Raw genomic sequence first — 22,153 nt, forward strand, 5'->3', positions numbered from 1 at the left:
CTGAAATCAGCAGGTTCCCACAGGGCACCAGGTGCCGGGACTCCTTACTATTGCACCAGAAGGACCCCGGCTCCCCACCATCTGGAGCCTCCGGCTGAAAGCAGCTGGATCCCGGACAAGAGGCAAGGCCAGGAACCGGAGGAACAACCCAGCGCCAGGCAGGGGGAGTGGGGGAGAGATCAGCAAATTAACATTTTTACAACCACCCAGCAAGTCATCTGCAGAAATTATCCTCCCCGCGGTCTTTCATTTATCTCATTATCTGGTTCCTAATGTGCTTTCTCCCCCTTTTCTTTCCTCGCCACACTTCGGGCAGAATCTTATTAGCTGCTTTTCACAGGCCAGGGTTTCTCCCCCCCCCCTTCTCCATTTTTCATTAAATTCTCTAATAAAGGCAATCACAGTTATTACGTGTGCAGAAGTATTAAACGCCCGCATGTGCCGGGCCAGCCAGTTCACCAGCATCACAGCGGAGCCGGCCCTGGGCCAGGCATGGAGTGAGCATTAAGCCCAGTTACGGCGAGCGAGCAGAACCCAGGCATGGGACGGGGCAGCAGAACGTCAGCATGGGTCAGGAGTACCTGAGCGGAGCCGCGGATCCAACCCATTTCCTCAGAGATTGGTTCCGGCCCCAGGAACTGCCCCGTTTGGGTGGCTGGACAGGGCCCTGACTCCAGGCCTTTCTGGAGATTTATAGGACAGTCATAGAAGATTGGGGTTGGAAGAGACCTCAGGCGGTCATCTAGTCCAATCCCCTGCTCAAAGCAGGACCAACACCAACTAAATCATCCCAGCCAGGGCTTTGTCAAGATGGGCCTTAAAAATCTCTAAGGAAGGAGATTCCACCACCTCCCTAGGTAACCCATTCCAGTGCTTCACCACCCTCCTAGTGAAATAGTTTTTCCTAATATCCAACCTAAACCTCCCCCACCGCAACTTGAGACCATTGCTCCTTGTTCTGTCATCTGCCACCACTGAGAACAGCCGAGCTCCATCCTCTTTGGAACCCCCTTCAGGTAGTTGAAGGCTGCTATCAAATCCCCCCTCATTCTTCTCTTCTGCAGACTAAATAAGCCCAGTTCCCTCAGCCTCTCCTCATAAGTCATGTGCCCCAGCCTCCTAATCATATTTGTTGCCCTCTGCTGGACTCTCTCCAATTTGTCCACATCCCTTCTGTAGTAGGGGGGCCCAAAACTGAACGCAATACTCCAGCTGTGGCCTCACCAGTGCCGAATAGAGGGGAATAATCACATCAAAGCTTCTACTAATGTCAGTACTTTCTCTGTCTGGAGGGAGGTTAGATCGGCCCTGGAAGCGGGGAGAAGCCAGCCAGGGCTCTTTAGACCTTGGCAGGAGTTTGGGGCTTGACTCTTGTTGGTATTGGTATCCCCAGCCCTGGGCTCCCCTCGGGGGTGTCTCTCTGCAGGCATGTGCCGGCCTCAGCCCCAGAAGCTGCGACAGCAGGTCTGTTTGGGGGCAGGTTTTGTCTGAGGCACATGGGAATTTCACTGGGGAGACAGACTCTGGCAAAGTCAGGCCGCCTGGGCTTGTGATCTAGGCCAGAGAGCTGCAGCCTCCTGCCCGGTGTGGCACACATCGCTTGCCAGCACAAGCCTGTCACGGACTCACAGATCGTGCCCACTCTTGGCCCCGTGCGGTCCGTGGGTGGTGTGCCTCTTTTAGTGAGACAGCCCTTCTCGGGGGTCCACTGTCTCTCGGGGTCAGCCCCCTCCATCTCCTGGAGCCGCACCTCTCTGAGCCTTAGCACGTCTGTCTCTGCTGTGGGCCCCCTCAGGGAGTCCACTCGCTCTGGACCCCTGGGGCCTCCACCCCCGAAGGGGTTGATGCAACCCTGTTCTCTAGACCGGAGTGACTCTCAGCTAGCATAAAACAGGAGGGTTTATTGAGAGTTGAACACAGCACAGGAAGCTCTCTGACACTCAGGCCTGGCCTCCCTCAGCACAGCACGTCCCAGTCTCTCTGCAACCAGGTGGGCTCTGCCTACTTCCCCTCTCCAGCCCGGAGCCCCCCTGCTCGCAGCTGGGCATCTGAGATCACCGGCCCCAGGCCCCGCCTCTGTCCATTGTCTTCTCTCCAGGTAAACAGGGTCATAAACCGGGGCCTCCGCTCCTGCTTCTCTCCTCTGTCTGGAACCGGTTGGTTAGGTCACTGGGTCCTCACTCTGCAGCCCATTGTCCTCCCACTGGCCAGAACCGGCTGCGTCTCCTCAGCTGGGCTATCATCCCCATTGTACAGAAGGGAAACTGAGGCACATGGAGGCTAAGTGACTAGCCCAAGGGCGCACAGGGAGTCTGTGGCAGAGCAGGGAATTAACCCTAGGTCTCCCTAGGCTAGTTTCCTAACATGTGGGCCACTCTTTCTCCGCACTGCCCTGCGCCTGGCCCGGGTATCACAGCCTGCCCCCAGGGTGCCACACCTCACCCCAGCTGAGCAATGGGGAATTCACTGCAGCCGCATTTCACGCTCACTCGGCACAGGTGCAGCTGGCTACACGCCGCAGCTGCACTTTCCCCTTCAAACCCCACTGCCCCAGCGAGAAACGGGGTGTGCCAAGCCACGTGTTACCTACTTCCACACTGGTGCTAGCAAGCTGCAGGCTGAGAGTCCGGCCCCGCCGCGTGCTGGCCAGGGATAAAGCCCCAGGGCTCCAGTGGCTCTGTTTCCAAGCGCTGGAGGTTTGTGGCTCTTCCTTGCATCTCGGCGAGCACGATAGCGCTCGGGAGGGCGCGGGGCTGGATTCATTTCTTGCACAGTTAGACTCAGTCGCTGGGGGGTTCTTTTAAATATAGTTCCCAACCTTTTCTCATAAATCTCCCTCTAGCTCTCGCTTGTTTAGGGGGTTTTCTGCCTTGGCTTTCGTTTTTTCCCTGCTTTCCCGCACGTCCCGATGGTATCAGCTCCTATAAATCAAGACCAGGAGAAAACTTTATCTGCTGCTGAGGATGGAGGACTCTCCTCAGCCAGGAGTGGGAGCCGGCCCTGTACGTTTCTGCGCTGACGTTTATAAATGCAGTGTATGATATCGGAGAGATCGAAATAAATCAAATTGTTTCAGAGCGCGAGCCCAGGCGGGCTGCCGGGGCTCACACTAATTCCCTCCCCGCGGTCCCAGGGCCCTGCATGGGACCCACTAGATTTCTTCATGTTCACCCTTCCACACCTCGCAGGCCATAGATGGTGCAAACCGAGAGCGACCCCAGGAGGTGTCAGTCACTGGGATCCCCGGGGCGTGAGAACGCTGCCCAGCGCCAGGCGCAAGCACAGCTCTGGTGCCACGCTGGGGATCTGGCCCCTGGCGCGGTCCCAGGGTGCAAAGCAGATTGGTAGCAATTCCCCCCCGCTTTCATCCCCCAGCTCTCCCCAGAGAGCGAGCGTGCGTTCACCAGCTAAAGAGGGAAGAAGGATCCGAGCAGGGGTGAAAGTAACTTACAGGACTTACTTGTACTGCCGGAGTCCCGAGGGGGCGTGGTCTCATCCGGAAGAGGCGTGGCCTCGACCAGAAGAGGCGGGGCCTCTCAGGATTTAAAGGCCCTGGGGCACTGGCTGTGGCAGGGAGTCCGAGGGCCTTTAAATCACCCAGGGCTCCCGGCTGCAGAGGTGGCTGGGAGCCCCCGGGGCTCAGGAGCAAATTAAAGGGCCCAGGGCTCCCCCCTGCAGCAGCGGGGAGCCCAGAGCCCTTTAAATCCCCGCCGCGGTCAGGCACGGTGTACTGGCTCTTGCCGGTACGCCGGACCGGATCGGACCGGCTTACTTTCACCTCTGGATCTGAGGCAAGAAGTGACTCAGTGTCTCCAGGGAAAGCCGGGACCAGGATACGCAAACAAGCACCGGCCAGCTCCAGGCCAGGTCAGGGGCCAGCAGCAAGGCAGCGGGGCCAGAGGCGGGGTCCCCAGGGGGCAGCTTTGCATTGGAGTTGGAAGCCGAGGGAGGGAGGGAGGTTGGACTTGTGGACTTGGTTTCCTGTGTGTGACCTTGGCGACCAGCTGGGAGCAATGGAGATGCCCGGGGCAGGCTGGTCAGCGCCTGCTTTCCAAGCCCCGGAGCCTGAGAAGGGCCATGGTGCCGAGGAAGCCGGAGGGGCCAGTGTAGGTGCTCTCTGCGGGAGCGGGCTGGGCAGGCCGGGAAGGGAGCCCTGTCCTGAGGAAGACGGGTGCGGGTGGGCATTATCCAGGAGCACCTCGGGTGGAGTACAGAGCTGTTACGGGGGGTGGGGGGGAAGTCAGCCCCAGCAAAGAGACGCTGCAGCCTCTGGCTGTCGGCAGCACCCGAGAGAAAGGAGCGAATAAAGTGGAGGGCTGAGAGCATCGCTACACAGCAAGGCCCACTCTGCCTTTTCATCTCCACCCTGCCGGCCTTTGATCATCTCCCTCCCCTCCCCGCGTCAGGGCTAAGGCTGCAAAACACAAAGCAATTAGACTGAGCCGTGCTGGCTGCTCCGCGCCCGGGGAGGGCAGAGCCCCAGCCAGACACGCTCCAAGAGGGGCACTTGCCGGGAACGGCGGCGGTGGCCCCCTCACCAGTGGGCCTTGCAGGCAGGCAGCGCTGGGTTCATTTCTAATGACAAGTGAAGAGTTGCTGAGTAGATTGATTTGGGGAAATCCAGCTCCCTGTGGCACAGCGACATCTGTCCAGAAGACTAATTGCAGCAAAGAGGGCTCAGCGCTCCGCTCTGGTGCATGTTCCCTCTGCAGTGGGGCTGGCTGCGCCCCCCAGCTCTGCGCACGGCCGAGATCACAGGCCGGGTGTGGATCTCGGCCAGGGGGAAATAAGCATCCCTGGCTCAGCGCGAGCGGTGCGATCCCTATCTCTGCCTGGTTTAATGGCAGGAATACCAATGTGTGACACTGGGAGCTAATCCCCCTCCGCGGAGCGTCAGCCCCATTACAAGGTAGATCTGAACCTGCACTCGGCCCGCCTGCTCCCGTCGCCCCATATCGCCATCAGCAAACCCCAAACCCTTCCTCCTGCCTGGGCTGCCGCCGGAGAGCACAGGGCTTTGGCGGTAACGTGCTCCGGGAGCTGAGCGCGCTTCGCCCTCGGGGAAATAATGCCACACACTCCACCCGGCTCCTGGCACCAGTGCAGACGGGCAGCGCCATGGCTTGTCGGGGGGATTTTGTGAGCACTTGCAATCGAATCCCCTAGTGCAGGCAGCTTCTCCTCCCCCAGCTCTGCGCTTGCTCCACTCCGCCAGGACTCCAGCGCTCAGCTCCCCCAGAATCCAGCCCCTCTTGTGCCGTGGGGCCTGGGCCTGACCCACCCCGGGTTCACCCCACTCATGGGGAGAGCTGCTCCTGGGGTACACGTCGCAGCAGAGGCCAGTTACTGAGAGCTCTGGTGTGGGGTTTGCTCTGCACCCCCCCAGCCCCGACAGTCACCGGACCGCTCCGTCTGGGCTACAGTCTGCTGCGTGCCGCTGGGGCCCTGGTGCAGACTGGCCCGGAGACGGGCCCTTCTCCTCGCGCCTGGTGTGACGAAGCGGGGACTTTTCTTGTATTTTCCTTGGTTTTCCAATGGTTTGCATGCAGAGGGGGTGGGACTCAGTGTCCCTGGGTGTTACTGCTTTAACGAGGGGAAGGGAGAGGGAGTGGGAGTTTGTTGTTGCAGAAGACCAGCAGGGAACTTGGGACCCCAGCCGATGGCCTGGAGGATGGACACCCCAGCGATCCGGTGACCTGGCAACCTGAGGACCCAGCTCAGGAGTCCCAGCCGGTTCTGGCCAGAGGGAAGACAATGGGCTGTAAAGAGAGGAACCCATGACCTAACCAGCCGGTTCCAGCCAGAGGGGCCAGAGGACAGAAGAGAGGAGAGGAGGGCCAGGCCCGGTTTACGATCCTGTTTACCTGGAGAGCAGACAATGGACAGAGGCGGGGCTTGGGGCCGGTAATGTCAGATGCCCACCGGGGAAGCAGGGGGGCTCTGGGCTGGAGAGAGAGGTGCAGCTCCAGGAGGTGGAGGGGCCTAACCCCGAGAGAGAGTGGACCCCCGAGAAGGGCTGTCTCACTGAAAGGGGCACCCCCCACGGACCACACGGGGCCAAGAGTGGGCATCATCTGTGAGTCCGTGACACCTGGGGAGGAATCAGAGAATCATTTGCTGGAGCTGCCGTAGGAAATACTCACTTGAGCCCACCCCAGAGGCTGCCTCCCGGCCCCGTGCCCCTCTCGGCCCAGGAGAGGCCATCTGTGAGCCCTGCACCCCCAGCACAGCCGCTGTGGGCTGCAGGGACGATGCTCCGGGCTGCACGCTAGAGCCTGCCGCAGGAGGTGAGGGGCCGACTGTCAGCACAGGACACACAAGGGGGCTCAGGGAGAGACAGGATCCGTTTGTGCCAACAAGCCCGGACTCCCGGGGAGGTGTTTGCGGCTCCTGCCCTCCCCCCCACCCCAGCTGCGGTCAAGTGTGTGCAGCCCCCGGCTGATACCAGAGCGAACAAACAGAACAGGGGGATTATGGAATGATCCAGCCCCTGGCGTCCAGGCCCAGCTTCGGGCAGTCAGAGGCTTAGGGACACCCAGAGCATGTGGTCGTGTCCCCGCCCAGCCTAGCTAATGGCCATTGATGGACCATCCTCCATGGACTTCTCTCATCCTTTTCTGAGCCCAGGTATACTTCTGGCCTGCACACCATCCCCTGGCAAGGAGTTCCACAGACCGACCATGGGAGACACACTCCTGGTGTGTGCTCTACACCTGCTGCCTAGTCATGTCAGTGGGTGACCCCTGCTTTGTATGTTATGTTCCCAAGTCACGTCCTCCACACCAGTCATGATTTCATAGACCTCCATCATCTCCCCCTTCGTTGTCTCTTTCCCAAGCTGAACAGTCCCAGTCTCTGAGCTCCCCTCAACTGGATGCTACTCCAGGCCCCTCATCATGTTTGTAGCCTTTCTCTGAACCTTTCCATCTTTCCGGAGCCGGGACGCCCAGCACTGCACCCAGTATCCCAGGGGTAGGTGTACCAGGGGGTTATATTTACTCTCTTATCTATCCCTTTCCTAATGGTCCCGGCCCACGCTCCATGTGCACGGCCCCCCGTCCCGCAAGCAGCGACTGCACTTTCCAAGTGGTGGAGAGCGACCCGCAGAACTGCCCGGCTGCCCCCAGCTGACACTCAGGCCGGCCCCACTGACGGTGCACGCTGGACGTTTCCCAAGCCGTGCAGCGATTTCCCGGGACCTCGCAGCGGCTCTGCTCAGCCGGGGTCGGCCGTTCCACAGACTGATTGATTTCTCTGGCTCTCTCGGTTTCCCAGCGCCCGTGAGTTCGCCCCCTGCGCCGGCTCGGCGTGCTCAGCAATGCACTATTCCACAGCCAGCTCTCTCCTCGCCCGCACGCTGCCCCAGGACACAGCCTGCAATTGCTGAGACATAAGTGCCGTGATGTGCAGATTTTTTTATTACTATTATTCATATCAAGAACTGGTGTAAAAATGTAAAGAGAAAAAACCCCGCTGTCTAGCTACACGCTCCTCTCCGCACCCTCCTGCCAGGCTGCAGCAGCGGGAGAGGGCGCACGGCTCAGAAGGCAGGTGGATTGGTTTCCTTCTACGCTGTGGAGGGCAAACCGCCCTTTCGGCGGCGGTTATGTTTGCAATGGAGCGCGCAGAAAAGGGGGGTCGTTCCACGTACGTGTCCAAACAAAACGAGAGGGGAAGCCACGATTCGGAGCTTCCCCCCGATCCCGCTCACGTGTAGCGCATGACATGGGACGCCGCTCGCTGCTCTGGAGCTGGAGGGCAGGGGAGGCAGAGACCGGGAGCCTCTGTCTCTCTAGGGCGAACTCCACCACCCGCAGAGAGGCTGGCACGAGGAGCGGGACTTGAGCAGAACATGGGCTTTGTGGCTGGAGTGGTGGCAGGTCTCTCTGGACAGGGGGCAGGTTAGGGCTTTGCATCGCCCGCTGCCCCCAGCAATCCCACACTCGTCCAGCACGGGCGCATGAGGATTTCAAAGCGCTTCCCAAACACTAAAGGCCACCCACCACATGCCTGGGGGGGAATCGTAGCAAAGTCAGAACTGCTTAGGATGCCCCACTTCCCGCCATGCCAGGGACAAAACCAGGGTGGGTCGGTGCTAAAAGCACAGTCCCTGCCAGCTGAGGTGGTGGAAAATCACCACCAGCTGCTAGCAGTACAGGGCCAATGACACAAAGTCAGGCAGTTCCAGTTCCGCTCAAGGGAGGGCAGTGATGCACGCACAGCAAGCTCTGAGGCAGAGGCAGCTTTTGTTGATGTGGGGGCCAGAGCTCAGGAATAATGGCCCTCAAAGGGCCCGTTACCCCAGTGAGATAACGGCGCTTCTCTTCCAGACGCAGTGTCTGTTCTGTGCAATCCCCCTTTTCCAGAGGGGGGGGGAATTACAGCCCCTCCCCAACCCTCCGATTGCCTAAGTCCACCCAGCCAGCACATATTACACGCAAGGAGGCGAAAACCCTGCTGCCAGAGCACCTTGGGGCAACTCTCCCAAGCAAAGCAGGGTTCAGCCTGGGACGAGCCCCCATAGGACACTGGGGGAGCCCAGACGCCAGGGTGATGGGTGTCACAGAGTGTGGGGGGTCAGGGCCCTGCACCCCCCACTTCCTGCGATTCACCGTGACTCTCAGCCAGCCAGTAAAACAGAAGGTTTATTAGACGACAGGAACACAGTCTCAAGCAGGGCTTGTAGGTACAACCAGGACCCCTCAGCCAGGTCCCTGTGGGGGGCAAGGATCTTAGACCCCAGACTTGGGTTCCCTGCCTCTTCCCAGCCAGCCCAAACTGAAACCAAAAACCCCTCCAGCCGGCTCTCTCCCCCTCCTTGACTCCTCCTCTCCCTTTGTCCAGTTTCCGGGGCCAAGGTGTCACCTGCCCCACCCCGCTCCTGGCTCAGGTTACAGGCTCAGGGACCGTCCCTCACCTAAAGTCATCCCCTGCTCTCCCATCCCCCATGCAGACAGTCCCAGTAAAACTAACAGACATTGCCAAGTCAATCCGCCCCGCTCCCGACTGCGTGACACAGGGCACGGTGCGAATCTCTAGCTAGGTGGAAGTGTCCTGCCCAAAGTCACGCAGCAAGAGCAGCCCCCGAGCCAGCAGCTACACAGGGGCAGGACGCACGCGACCCACACGCCCGCCGAGCAGGCCGGGCTGTCTGACTCCTCGCAGGCGGGGTGTGTGTGTCTGTCTGTGTGTGGCAGCTAGCGCTGGTCAGGAAATCCCAGCCCCACAGGGTATATCTGGCCCCCAGTGGGAGGGCGAGGGGTGTGGAAGCGTCTACCCCCAGGACCAGGGGGAAGCCCCAGCGCTTGGGCCTAGAGCAGACGAAGCTCTGGAAGCTGCACAGAGGCTGGGATCTGGGATAGACGCAATTCGGATCCTTCTAGGGACCCCAGAGCTGCAAGGGCTCGACCTCAGCCCCCAGCTTCGGCTCCGGTTGCAACCAGTCGCTAGCCCATCACTGCCCTGCCCCCTGATGTGTGCAGCTCTGGGGGTTACAGGGTGAGTGTCGCTAGTCGCTGCACGGGGGAGGGGGAGATGCCAGCAGCCCGGGGCCCTCCCCAGAAGTGTCCCACTCTCCCCACCTGGCGGGGGCCAGGGGAGCTGGTTGGTTTTCCATCATCGAATTCACTTGCCCCCAGCTCACTGAGCAGCCGTGTGCAGTGCCAGTGGCCCGTGCTCGGAGGAGGACGCTCGCTCCAGGCCACAGTCGGGGCAGCTTTGCATGTGGGCCCATGCCAGCGCGGTGCGGCGCTGAGAGGCAGGGCCGGGGGGTCCCGCGGCAGGAGACACGGCTGGCAGGAAGCCAGGGTGGAGCTCTGGGCTGGCGCTCACCCGCGCAGGAGCTGGATGGGTTGTCCGGAGAGAGCCAAACCGCAGCGATTAATGATCAATAATGCAGGCGCGTTTCCACCGCCTCCCGTTAGCTGGGGAAGGAGACTGGCCGGCCAGCGAATGAATCCAGCACGTCACAGGCTGGCCACAGGGCGAAGGAGCAGACGCCCGGGCCAGCTCCTTGCTGGGGTAAGCTGGCGCAGCAGTGCCGACGGGCAGAGCGATGCTACTGGCCTTCGTGCCCCAACAGGCTGAAGAGCAAGTCAGTGAGAGAAGGGCAGGCCAGCCGCGCGGGAACAGGCCCAGGCCACCACGTGCTCCCTGCTCCTTTTAGTCGCAGAGCCAGCCACAGGCTAGCCCAGGTCTGCCCAGCCGAGCTGCCGCCACACGCTGAGTGCAGCGCAGATGGGCCCTCGGGCCGGAGCCGCAGGACAAGTAATCAGCCACAGGTAGAGCTAAGAGTAGGAAGGCCCAGGCTGGGCTATCGAGGGCTGCGGGTCAGGATTGAGAGGCACTGGCAGAGCAGGGGGGAGCTCAGGGCTGGAACGGGGGGGGGGGGGGGCGGGTTCAATTGAGGGGCAGGGCAGAGCAGGGGGAGCTCAGGGCTGGGACAGCGGGTGCGGGTTCGATTGAGGGGCAGGGCAGAGCAGGGGGAAGCTCAGGGCTGGGACGGGGGGTGCGGGTTTGATTGAGGGGCAGGGCAGAGCAGTGCACAAGGGAAGTTTGCCCAGTGCTCCCCACCTTGCTTCCAGGGGCCCTGGATGCCCCCCACCCTTTGCAGATGGTGTCCCAGGGACTGACCTGGCCGGGCTGGGGCCAGAGCATTTGCGTGGCATGGCTGTGAGGGAGGCAGGAGTCCTGCGGGTTCCAGCAGCGTCCGGGGATAGTCCCTGGCAGAGGCCACACGATGCCCTGCTCAGGGACGGGGTGGGTGGGAGATGCCCAGTGCACTTATGCCCCCCCCCCAGGGCTGGGCTGCTCCAGGCCCCGTGGCAGGGGGAAGCAGCCAGGGACCCAGACCAGCCAGCTGGGGCACATACTGGGGAGCCAGGAAGCCCCAGGGACTCGGATGCAGAAGGCCGGCGCCGGCTGCTGGAGGCAGGCCCACCGTGGCCGGAAGTCAGCTCCACACAGCTTCCTGCCTGACCATGCCAGAAGCCTGAACTTTGCTCCTGGCTCCGGTCCCAGGCCCCTGCAACAGGGGGAGGACTGAAGATGGCGGCTGCAGGCGAGCCCCACAGCTCCCTCTACGACACCATCGTGGTGGGGGCCGGGATCCAGGGGTCCTTCACTGCCTACCACCTGGCCAAGCGGGGCAGAGAGACCCTCCTGCTGGAACAGGTACCCCCCGACACGCAGCTCTGGGGGCACTGCAGGGCAGACACAGCCCAGCACTGAGCCTACACAGGAGCGAGGCCGAACGCCCGGGGTCTGCCTGAGCGACAGCCAGTCGGCAGGACGGACATCGCCCCAGACACAAGCTCTGCACAGCGCAGCTCCGCTGCAGGCTCCGGCCCACCCCCCAGAGCTGGGGGGAGCTAAGCCCCTGCTCCCCCTCTCCAGGTGGGGTCCCTGCAGCTGGGAGGCGCACCCTCACCCGCCCCCCGACAGCACTTCAGGGCAGAGCCGCCCATATGCCAGGGGCTCTCGGTAGCCAGGACTTGCCAGCTGAGAGAGCAGCGGCTGGGGCTGTGCGACGCTGCCACACGGGGGCGCTACAGACCTGCCCCAGGCTGGGCCCGCGGGGGCCCTACAGCCGAGATCAGTGACCACCTGGCACCTAGGACCCCGCATGGCTCAGCACTGGCCAGAGGGGCCGGGGCAAATCACTGCATTCCCCGCAGAGCGGGCAGCACCCGGGCAGCCCTCGCCAACGGGTCTCAGCCCCCCCGAGCTATTGCACCAGCCAGGCAGGGGCGTGTGGCCCAGCTGTGCCCACCGGGTGCCCCACAGCCAGGGCAGAGAGCAGCTGGAACCCAGACACTCAGGAAGCGATGGCAAAGAGGGGGGAAGGTCCGGGTACCTCTGCCCACCGCGCCAGGGCAGCTGCTGCCCCCAGCCTCCCCTGCAGCATGGGGAGGGAGCATGGCTCAGGGAGGGGGCTGGCTCCAGCGCTGCCCTAGGATGTCCAAGGTGCCCTGCCCCAGCCCAGGTGCGGGCACGCAAGTCGCATGCACCCGCCCAGGCAGAGCTAGTGGGCTCCCAGCAGCACCACAGCCAGGGCTGGCAGAGGGAACCAGCATCCCCAGAGCAGGCCGGGATCTCCAGCTAACCCTCCCCTGTCCTGGCAGTTCCCCCTGCCTCACTCCCGAGGCAGCTCCCATGGCCAGAGCCGGATAATCCGCCACGCCTACCCCCAGGAGCACTACGCGCGGATGATGGCAGAGAGCTACCGCCTGTGGGAGCAGCTGGAAGCCGAGGCTGGCGTCCCGCTGTACAGGTGAGGTGCCGCCCGCCGGGGGCTCGGCTCCCTTGCAAGGGGATCTGCTGGAGGAAACTCAGCCCTGACGCCTCGGAGCTGGGGGCCGGGAGGCACAGGGCCCCAGCTGGGCCCCAGCAGAACAGCAGCCGGGCCGAGGCCATGCCAGCGAGCCCCACGGCCCATGCTTAGCATTGCGCGCTCCAGGCCTCGGCCCGGCTGTCAGAGCTGCAGGGGCAGCCAGCCTGGCCTGGGGGAAGGGAGCCAGCCACAGGCCCTGGCCCCCAGCCGGGTTACTCCCCCCAGGCGCTGGCCAGACACTGCAAACAATGGAAAGGACTGGCCAGGCTGCCCCAGAGTAGCCGACACCAGGGACCAAGTGAAGCATTAAGGGGTCGTTGGCCGAGCGGCTCAGCCCCACGTCAGGGCAGGGGCAGGATTTTACTGCCCCGAGATTCAGCAGCGTCTCCGTTCACTGTGGGGCCTGCCCGAACGAGAGCAGATTGAACCCCCCACTCCCAGGCCAGCCCCCTGGTAGCCTTGGGCCCGGCCCAAGAGCACAACGGGGCGCTGTGCCAGCCCGCCAAGGCATGCCGAGAGCAGGAGGAGAGGCTAGCAATCCCGCCAGGCTTAGGCTCTGTTAGCACAGGGAAGGGAACCGGGCGTGGGAGACACAGGACTGCGTCCAGCCAGGATCCTAGAGCACAGATGGGGCCCGTCCCTCGTTGGTCGGGGTGCCCAGGCCAGCGAGCGCAAACAGGGCCCAGCAAAGAGCAGCAGAAGGAGCGAAGTCCCTGGCACCGAGCATGAGCCATGTTTGAGTGATAACAACCCCTCTCTCCCCCCCGCCGGCCTGGGCCCTAGACAGAGCGACCTGGTTTCCTCTGGCGACCGCGACAAACAGCCAGAGCTGGAGCCGAGCAATCCCGATTGGCAGCGCCGCCCGGACTCAGGCTGGCAAAGTGCACGGAGGGTCTCGCTGCTCCACCAGCCCCCAGCCATCTCCTGCGGATCTCCCAGGAGCAGTACAGCGCTGCTGCTGGCCACGCTGCTCTGAACGGGACGGTGCCCAGCCAGCTCCCGGGGCTCCGAAGTGTCCCCTAGGACAGAGACTACAGCTCCGTACTCCCCTATGCAAGCCTGGCTTGGGCTCCAGACCTCTGGGTACACATTGCCAGCAGCCCCGGTGACGCTGAGCACTGGAGGGGTCATGGCGTGACCCCGCTCCCAGAGGGGACGCCAGCAGCAGCTCCGTGCTAGGCCATGTTAACAGGCAGGGGAAAACAAATGATCAATTTCCATCCACCCCGGTCCTTGGCTGACTGCTCAGCTGCTATCAGCGAGATGGGCCCCCCTCCATCTGGGCCACAGCCCCACAGGCCAGGGGACTGGTAGGGGCTGCAGTGCAGGGGCCGGGCATGGATGGAGAGCCCAGGAGGGAGGTGGCAGCCCACCTGTGAACATTGGCACGGGGCTGCCAGCGGCTCAGAAACCCCTTCCCCCCATGCCAGCATGCAGAGCCCTAGGGCAGAGCTGCAGGGGGCCAGGCCCACAGGGCGAGCACTTGCACCGCCGCAGGAGGCCTTAGCATTAGGGGAGTGTGTCCCAGACCTCCATGCATGCTGAAAAGCCTCCACTTCCAATCACGCCAGCAAGGGCCAGGCAGTGCCTGGGCCCAGCTCAAGGGAGGCAGAGCAGCCCGGAGCCCGCCCCCAGGAGCCAGCCAGCGTGGCCCAGGGCCGGGCTGCAGCCCACAGGAGCTCTCAGCCCCTGGGCCAGCGGGGCCCTGCAGAAACCTCACCTAGACAGCCGGGACCCATGGGCTTGCACCATGACACACCGTGCTCAGCCCCCCGCTCACCCGCTCAGGAAGGGGCCTGCTCCGCTAGGTGCTTGCCGCACTGGCTGCACGCCCACCTGGCCTGGGGCGGAGCCACAGACCCCACCCCCAGCGCACCTGGCCCAGAGCTGCCAGGATGCGGGGGAGGGAGCAGACGGAGCCTGCTCTTCAGGCCAGAGCCATGCTGGGCACAGCAGCGAGGCCGGGGCAGCCCCTGCAGCGAGCCCCGGGAGGCTCTCATAGTACCCCTAGGGCTCAGGGTGAGGCCCCCTCCCTGGCCCCCCACCCTCATCCCAGCACCCCTAACTGTGACCCTCAGCACCCTCCAGCCCCACTTGTCTTGGCCTTCCTTAGGCATTGGTTAGCCAGGGCAGTCCCTGGCCCTGCGCCGGCAGGAGTCCCAGGGTGGGCCTGGGGCAGAGGCCGGGGGCAGGTCTGCTGGATGGCCCCTGGACTCCCAGCCCAGCAGAGCCGCAGCTCGTGCCCCAGGAAGTGGGTGACTCCTGCTGGCTCACGAGGCACTGCCCCAAGTCAGCCTCAGCCAGACCCTGGCCTGGCCCAGTGGGGGAAATAACCCGCAGCAGGGGGCCAGCGAGGCCTGTTTCCGGGCTCAAGGATGTCCGGTCACCATTAATTACCAGCTCCCACGCGCCCTGTGACCCGCTTTAGACTTTGCCAGCCATCTGCAGCCACCTCTGGGGTGGGACATGGCAGCCCCTGAACAGCGTGCAGCAACACCGCCCACCTGACCCTGGGCCCCCCTCCTCCTACAGACAGTCCCCCCAGCACAGGGCAAACTCATGGCGAACTGAGACATACTCCACAAGGGAGCACGGGTGCCAGGCTGATACGTTACCGCACAAACCGACTGCTCACAGGGGCTCCGATCACGTGATCTACAGCACTCCTGCCATTCCAGACCCGGACCGCCCCATCACCCCTGTTCTGCCGGTAGCAGCCCACTAACCGTCAGCCTGAGAGCCCCCAACTTTCTCCCTTGGCTCCAAACCAGGCTTTGAACTCTGTCCCAGCGACTCACGGGGCCACACACACACACACCCCCGCCCAGCCCTTGCCCTGCTCTGGCCTGCCCTGGGGGTGCTCAGCACCGGCTGCCTCCCAAGGCAGCAGGGTGCATGGCGGGCGAGACGGACTCCCAGTAATTTATCTGACTCTATAAAGGACGAGCCATTAAGGAAATAAACATATAAACGATTCCCCATCTAGCCAGGGTCGGAGCTAATGGAGCTATCGATCGTGTGAGACGGGAGCCCGGCAGAACGGCCCCTTCCTGACTCCCAGATCCTTTGGCCTCGCCCCTGGGGCCCTGCCCGTTCTCCACGCAGGGGCTGGGCTGTCCCGTGGGCTGGCAGTGCTCAGGGATCTCCCATGACGGTGCGGCCCCGGGGAGAGACAGACCCAGTCTCTTGTGGGGCAGCAGCAGCCGCGGTTCAGAGGGGAGATTCCCGCCTGCTGGGGGCAGGAATCGGCACTGCCCAGCCGCCGGGAAGGGCAGGAATCGCCCCCCTGGCGTTTAGTGATGGGAGGGATCCAGGCCAGGCTCCCTACGTGGCCACGGGATGACCTGCCGCAGTGCCAACCGCCCCCCAGCTCTGCCAGTGCCCCTCAGCCCCCTGCTACTCCAGCCCCGGTAACAGCTGCGCCCTGCAGGTTCCCCCCTCACTTGCTTAGGCAGCGCCTGGTGGATGCCGCGTGGCACCGTCACAGCCCGGCCCCTTGGCCCCTAACCTTTGTTATTTAACCACATCCGACCGCCGGGGCGGCAGCCTGCACCAAACCCTGCGATACTGGAACATGGACAGCGCTGCATCTGCAGTCAGCATCCCTGGCAGCGTGGCCCAGTGGGTAGGGCCTGGACTAACCTGCTGGTGGCCCCTGGGCAAGTCACCGCCCCTCTTGCTGGCTCCGCGTCCCAGCCTGCCAGAGGGGGCTGGGAATGGAGGGGGCTCGTGGCACACCCCACGCGGGGCCGGGACGTGGGCAGCGACTGCCCGGTGCCATAACACTCTGCTCCCTGGCCCATCTCCACAGGCAGACGGGGCTGCTGGTTCTGGGGGCCAACACCAACCCCGAGTTCCAGCACTGCTGCCGGACCTTGGCACAGCACGACGTCCCCGGCGAGCTGTTCACCACGGAGTCGCTGCACGAGCGCTTCCCCGGCATCCGGCCCTACTGCGGGGAGGTGGGCGTGTCCGACCGCACTGCAGGGGTCCTCTCCGCGGACAGGGCACTCCGGGCTGTGCAGGTACCGGGCTGGGCCTGGGGCGCGTGGCCCCAGGAGATGGGGGTACCCACAGCATCACCTCCAGGCCCTGCAACCCCTGGGACAGCTCCAGCCAGGCCACAAGCCAGACCAATGGCCACTCTTGCCACAGACATGGGATGAGGCTCAGCTGGAGTCCCTGCACCGTGGGGAACGCCCAGTGCTCTGCCCAGCGCCTGGGGGTGCTGCCACGTGGTGCCCGGAGCTCCACAGCTTTGCCTGGCATTTCTCATCCCCGGCATGTGCCCTCTGCACCGTCTCTGCAAGGCCATGGGCAGCCAGCAGCCCGCGTGGGGCCCCGTCACACTCCCGTGCCAGAGCCTGGCTTGGCCCCATTGCGGGGCCCAGGAACGAGGGGTTCCCTGGCCGGGCTCACACCCACTGACTGCAGGGGCTGTGCACTACGCTGCGCCGCTCGACCCCTTGGGCAGGGCCCCCGCCCCAGGCTGAGCCGTCTCCCTCCCCAGGACGGGGTCCGGCGGTGCGGGGGAGCCCTGCGCGACGGGGAGAAGGTGACTGACATCAAGCCGGGGGTCGTGGTTACCGTGACAACCAGCGGAGGGGTGTACCAAGCCAAGAGTCTGGTGATTACAGCCGGCCCCTGGGCCAATAAGCTCCTGGCCCCGCTGGGGCTGCAGCTGCCTCTCCAGGTAAGGGCTGCATCTGGCTGTGCCCGGGTGACGTTGGGGTGGGGCAGGGTCAGCGCGAGCACAGGATCATTACCCAGTGCTCTGCTGCTCTGCACAGCTCACTTCCACCCTGGCACCCGCCTGCAGCCGGCTCACCCTCGCGTGCGTGTCCTGGCTGGGCACGTGGGGCTCCGTGTCTTGCATGCGCCTGGCTGGGCACATGGGGCTCCGTGTCCCCGCCCTGGCTCACGCCTGGCTGGGCACGTGGGGCTCCGTGTCCCTGCGTGCGCCTGGCTGGGCATGTGGGGCTCCGTGTCCTTGCCCTGGCTCATGCCTGGTGTCACGGAGTCCCCGGGCGATGCTCTAGAACTGCTCCCCACAAAGCCAGTCAGGACCTTGGGGAGCCTCCTCTCCCTCGGAGCAGACTGTCTTCAGGGCAAGGAGCTCACACGGCTTCACCTTCCTGGGTCTGAGCTTGCAGCATTCAGCATATGCCCCCCCGTGCGCTTCCCACAGCGAGTCCGCCCCGGCAGGGTCCTGGGGAAGCCAAAGGCACCCCCCCACTTCGCAGTCAGACGTGACTCTCAGCCAGCCAGTAAAACAGAGGTTCATTAGATGACAGGAACATCGTCTAAAACAGAGCTTGTAGGTACAGCAGCGAACGGGACCCCTTGGCCGGGTCCATTCTGGGGTTCAGAGAGCCAGACACCCACGTCTGCCCTCACTCCTAGTCCCCAGGTAGCTCCAACTCTCAAACCCCCTCCAGCCCCTTCTTCTCTGGGCTTTGTCTCTTTCCTGGGCCAGGAGGTCACCTGATCCCTTTGTTCACCTTTAGCTATTTCCTTGCAGGGGGGGAAGGGCCCTGTCCATTTGTTGCCAGGGAGACAGAGTGTCCGTGATTTATGCACACTGGCCTTTCCCCACCACCTAGAGACTTAAGAAATGCATAGGGGAAACTGAGGCACCCACACAGTATTCAGAGGAAACATTAAGAACAGTCCCACTTCGTCACACCCACAGACATGTGGGGCTCCGTGTCCCTGCGCAGGCCTGCGGGCTCCATGCCTGTGCGGACAGGGCTGGGAGGAGCGAGCGCACCTTGCCAGGGGTCGCTGTTTGGGTGGTCAGAGCCCTGCAGTCGCTGCCTGGAGCGGCTGTGACATGTGGCACGGGGAGGGGGGCACTGGCCTAGGAGCTCAGCTGGGTCAGGCTGGGCAGAAGGGCACCAGGCACCAGCCAGGAGGAGACCTGGCCTCCCACCCTGCCTGCCAGCTCTGCTGCGTGGTAGTGGGTCCGGCTGGCCCCGAACCTCGCTCACTGCACTGCCACCCCCACATGCCCCCGCCCCAAGGGAGCCGCATCGCTCTTCCCCACATCCCCCACCCTCAGGCAGGGAGGAGACGACTCACCACGGGTGGCAGCAACCCATGTGCTCCCTGCCCTGCAGACGCTGCGCATCAACGTCTGCTACTGGAAGGAGAAGGTCCCCGGGGCTTATGGGGTCTCAGCAAATTTCCCCTGCTTCCTGGCCCTCCGCACCCCCCACCACATCTACGGGCTGCCCTCCAACGAGTACCCAGGACTGGTGAAGGTGAGACAGTGCAGCACGGAGGGGGACCCAGCTTATGCACCCATGCACCCACGTGTTCATACACACATACATACCCTTTCGTACGCATGTGCACACACAGACACACACACGTGTCCATACACACACACACACACACACACTCTTGCACGTATGTGCACACAGACACATATGAGCACATACACACCCTCTCGCACGCGTGTGCACACACACACACATGTCCACACACACACCCTCTCACACGTGTGTGCACACAGACACACACACATGTACATACACCCACACACACGTGTGCACACACACCTCCACACACTTTGTTGGGGGACAGGCAGGATATGGGCGCTTCCAGGCCTGATGCAGCCCCACTGCTGCAGCCCTGGGCTTTGCCAACCCTGCCTTTGCGGGGGTGGGGGTGGGGGTGGGGGCGGGCACAGAGCTTCGGGGGAGGGAGCCTGGGGGAGAGCCCAGCTCAGTGGTGCTCTGCAGGGCCTGCGCTGGAAAGGAGCAGGGATAGCCTGACCCTCCCTCCTAACCCCACCAGATCTGCTATCACGCTGGCAGCCCAGCAGACCCCGAGGAGCGTGACCGGCCGCCCGAGGCCTCGGCCCTGCCTGACATCCAGATCCTCCAGGACTTCGTCAACAAATACCTGCCAGGGCTGGTGCCAGAGCCGGCCGTGGTGGAGCACTGCATGTACACGGTGAGGGGCAGACGCTGGGCCCAAGAACTCCCCTCCCAGAGCCTGCCAGCTCACGTGGGCACCCCCTGCCTGGAGCTAGTCCTGGCTCCCAATCCCCCTGTCCCCAACCTGCTAGCCCCTACTCCCCTGCCAGGGCCAGAACCCAGGAGTCCTGGCTCCCAGGCAGCCTGGCCTCTGCTTAGATGCCTGCTCCCAGGTCATGCCCCACATGGGTGGTGATGGACAGGCCAGGCGATGGACCCCAAAGTCACTTGGGTGCCCCCAGACCCTCCCCACCCCAGCAGGAACCAGGGCGCCAGTGCCCCCCTCGCCCATCCTTGGGGGGTGCTCTGCCCTCCTTGACATGCGCGCACTGGCTCCCCGCAGAACACCCCAGATGAAGACTTCGTTCTGGATCGGCACCCCAAGTTCAGCAACATCGTCATTGGGGCAGGGTTCTCGGGTAAGTGGGGGTGGGACGGCGGGGAAGGGTTCTCGGGTAAGTGGGGGTGGGACGGCGGGGGTTCTCGGGCAAGTGGGGGTGGGACGGCGGGGGGTTCTCGGGCAAGTGGGGGTGGGACGGCGGGGGGTCTCGGGTAAGTGGGGGTGGGACGGCGGGGGGTTCTCGGGTAAGCAGTGCCAGTGCAGTGCTGGGGATGGCTGCCTAGGGACCGGGATGTTCCCCATGGGGCTGGGATGGCCCAGCTGCCCCCCTCCCCGCTGCTCCATCCCCAGGCCCCATTCAATCTGCTCCACTGCTCAGCCCTGCCCCAGTGCTGGTCCCACCCCACGGGGACGGTGTGGTGCAGATCCCCCCAGCTGCAGGGCGCCCCGGGCGTTCCCAGGGACACTGGCCGGCAGCCTGGCTGGGGTGGCTGAGGCCTGTGCCAGCCCGGGGGCAGGCGAGCATGGGCAGTGCCCGTGGCACGGGGCTAGCTCTCGGGGCGGCCGTTCCCAGCCGACTGGAGTCTCTGCGCTTCTGCCCACACAGGCCATGGGTTCAAGCTGGCGCCAGTGGTCGGGAAGCTCTTGTGCCAGCTCAGCGTGGGGGAGGAGCCGTCCTACGCCATGGAGCCGTTTCGCATCCGTCGCTTCCCAGCCCTGCCCGCCGCTGCCCTGTAGCCTGCCCTGCACCTGGGCTGCCCCGGGGCTGGGGCCTACGGGGCCGGGAGGAGACCAGGGGAGAACTGCCGTCCACCCCAAGGCTTCATGGGCATGGCCACGTGCCCAGCGACCCCGCGCCAGTGCTGGAGCTGGGCTGGGCCCAGGGGTTTCTGCTACCAGCGTCGCTGGCCCCAAGCTCTGCAGGCTGGCCGAGCCCGGACAGAAACGGGGGGCCTGGCTGCGGGCCTGGGGGGGTCGAGCTGAGTGTGGGGGGGTCACCCCTCTGCCTGGGCTCTGTACCCCAGTTTGTTTGGGTCTCAGCATCCCCCCGTGCTGGGCACACACAGCCCGAGACAAGGGGAGCATGGGACTCCCCACTCCTGTTCCAACCAATAAACACTGGCAAGCCATCCCCGTGTGCCAGCTCTCTCTCACCCCAGCTGGGGGGACCCCGGCCAGCATGGAGGGGGCTGGGGGCTCTCTGGGCCCCAGGAAGCTGAACAAGCCCCACCATGCTGGGTGGGGGTGGGCCGGACGGGTGGGGGTAGGTTGGAGAGGTGGGGGTTGGCTGGACAGGTGGGGGTAGGTTGGCCAGATGAGTGGGGCTGGACAGGTGGGGGTTGGCCAGACAGGTGGGGGTAGGTTGGACGGGTGGGGGTTGGACGGACAGGTGGGGTAGGTTGGACGGGTGGGGGTTGGCCAGACAGGTGGGGGTAGGTTGGACGGGTGAGGGTTGGACAGACAGGTGGGGTAAGTTGGATGGATGAGTGGGGCCGGACGGGTGGGGTAAGTTGGATGGATGAGTGGGGCTGGACAGGTGGGGGTTGGCCAGACAGGTGGGGGTAGGTTGGATGGGTGGGGGTTGGACGGACAGGTGGGGTAGGTTGGACGGGTGAGGGTTGGACAGACAGGTGGGGTAAGTTGGATGGATGAGTGGGGCCGGACGGGTGGGGGTTGGCCAGACAGGTGGGGGTAGGTTGGATGGGTGGGGGTTGGACGGACAGGTGGGGTAGGTTGGACGGGTGGGGGTTGGACGGACGGGTGGGGTAGGTTGGACGGATGAGTGGGGCCGGACAGGTGGGGGGTCCCTGGCTCACTTGGAGATCGACCGATGGCGCCATGAGACACTAAGCCCCGTCTTGGCCCCACGTGGCTCCAGGCCGGCCAGCAGTGAGCCGTGGGCGCGAGCCTGAGCTGCCCCCGCCTGGCCCCACACATGAAGCCGCCTCCAGCAGGTGCCCCCCTCCCCGCCGTGTGCTTTGCAGCGGCGCCGCTCGGCACCAGCTCATCCCGGCGCGTTGTCGGGCTCAGGACGATGAAGCTGTTTGAGCAGGAGACACTCGCTTAGGGGGCAAGTGACTGTTTGAATGTTAAATGTGCCATTTTATTATCATTAGATCGCTCCCACGTAATGAAAGCGCATTAGTGCAGCGCAGGCTTTATGGCGCCGCGTGCCCAGCCTGCCCCATTTGTTTCCAAGCGCTCACGTGAGAACCGGCCCGGCTCCTGGCTTGGGGCTCTGGAGCCGACGGCGCCAGCGGGGAAGCAGCCCCGTGCGCCAGGCGGGTTGCCGTGGCCCAGGCCAGGTCCTGCGTGGGGACAGCCCGGCCTTGCCCCGGGTTTCCGGCGGAGGGGTTAAGGGCAGCGCTGGGCGTGATGAATCACTTAGTTCAGACGCCAGCCGCAGCCATCTGGCTGCCCCGCAGGGACTGCGGAGGGTGCGAGGGCCCCTGCCTGGGGCAGGGGCAGTGTGTGGCATGCTCACCCCGCCCCGGCTGT

The 22,153-nt window shown here is 64.0% G+C and overlaps 1 protein-coding gene across 1 annotated transcript; it reads left to right on the forward strand.

The window, feature by feature from the left end:
* Positions 1 to 10,987: 10,987 nt before the first annotated feature.
* Positions 10,988 to 20,784, forward strand: PIPOX (pipecolic acid and sarcosine oxidase). Its single transcript, XM_054008740.1, has 8 exons — positions 10,988 to 11,172; positions 12,123 to 12,271; positions 16,143 to 16,356; positions 16,842 to 17,024; positions 18,451 to 18,594; positions 19,133 to 19,291; positions 19,658 to 19,733; positions 20,262 to 20,784. The coding sequence occupies exons 1-8, from the start codon at positions 11,047 to 11,049 to the stop codon at positions 20,390 to 20,392; spliced, it is 1,182 nt and encodes a 393-aa protein (XP_053864715.1). The 5' UTR covers positions 10,988 to 11,046; the 3' UTR covers positions 20,393 to 20,784.
* The last annotated feature ends 1,369 nt before the right edge of the window (positions 20,785 to 22,153 follow it).

Source organism: Malaclemys terrapin, chromosome 18 (assembly GCF_027887155.1).
Source record: "Malaclemys terrapin pileata isolate rMalTer1 chromosome 18, rMalTer1.hap1, whole genome shotgun sequence".
Lineage (NCBI taxonomy): Eukaryota > Metazoa > Chordata > Testudines > Emydidae > Malaclemys > Malaclemys terrapin.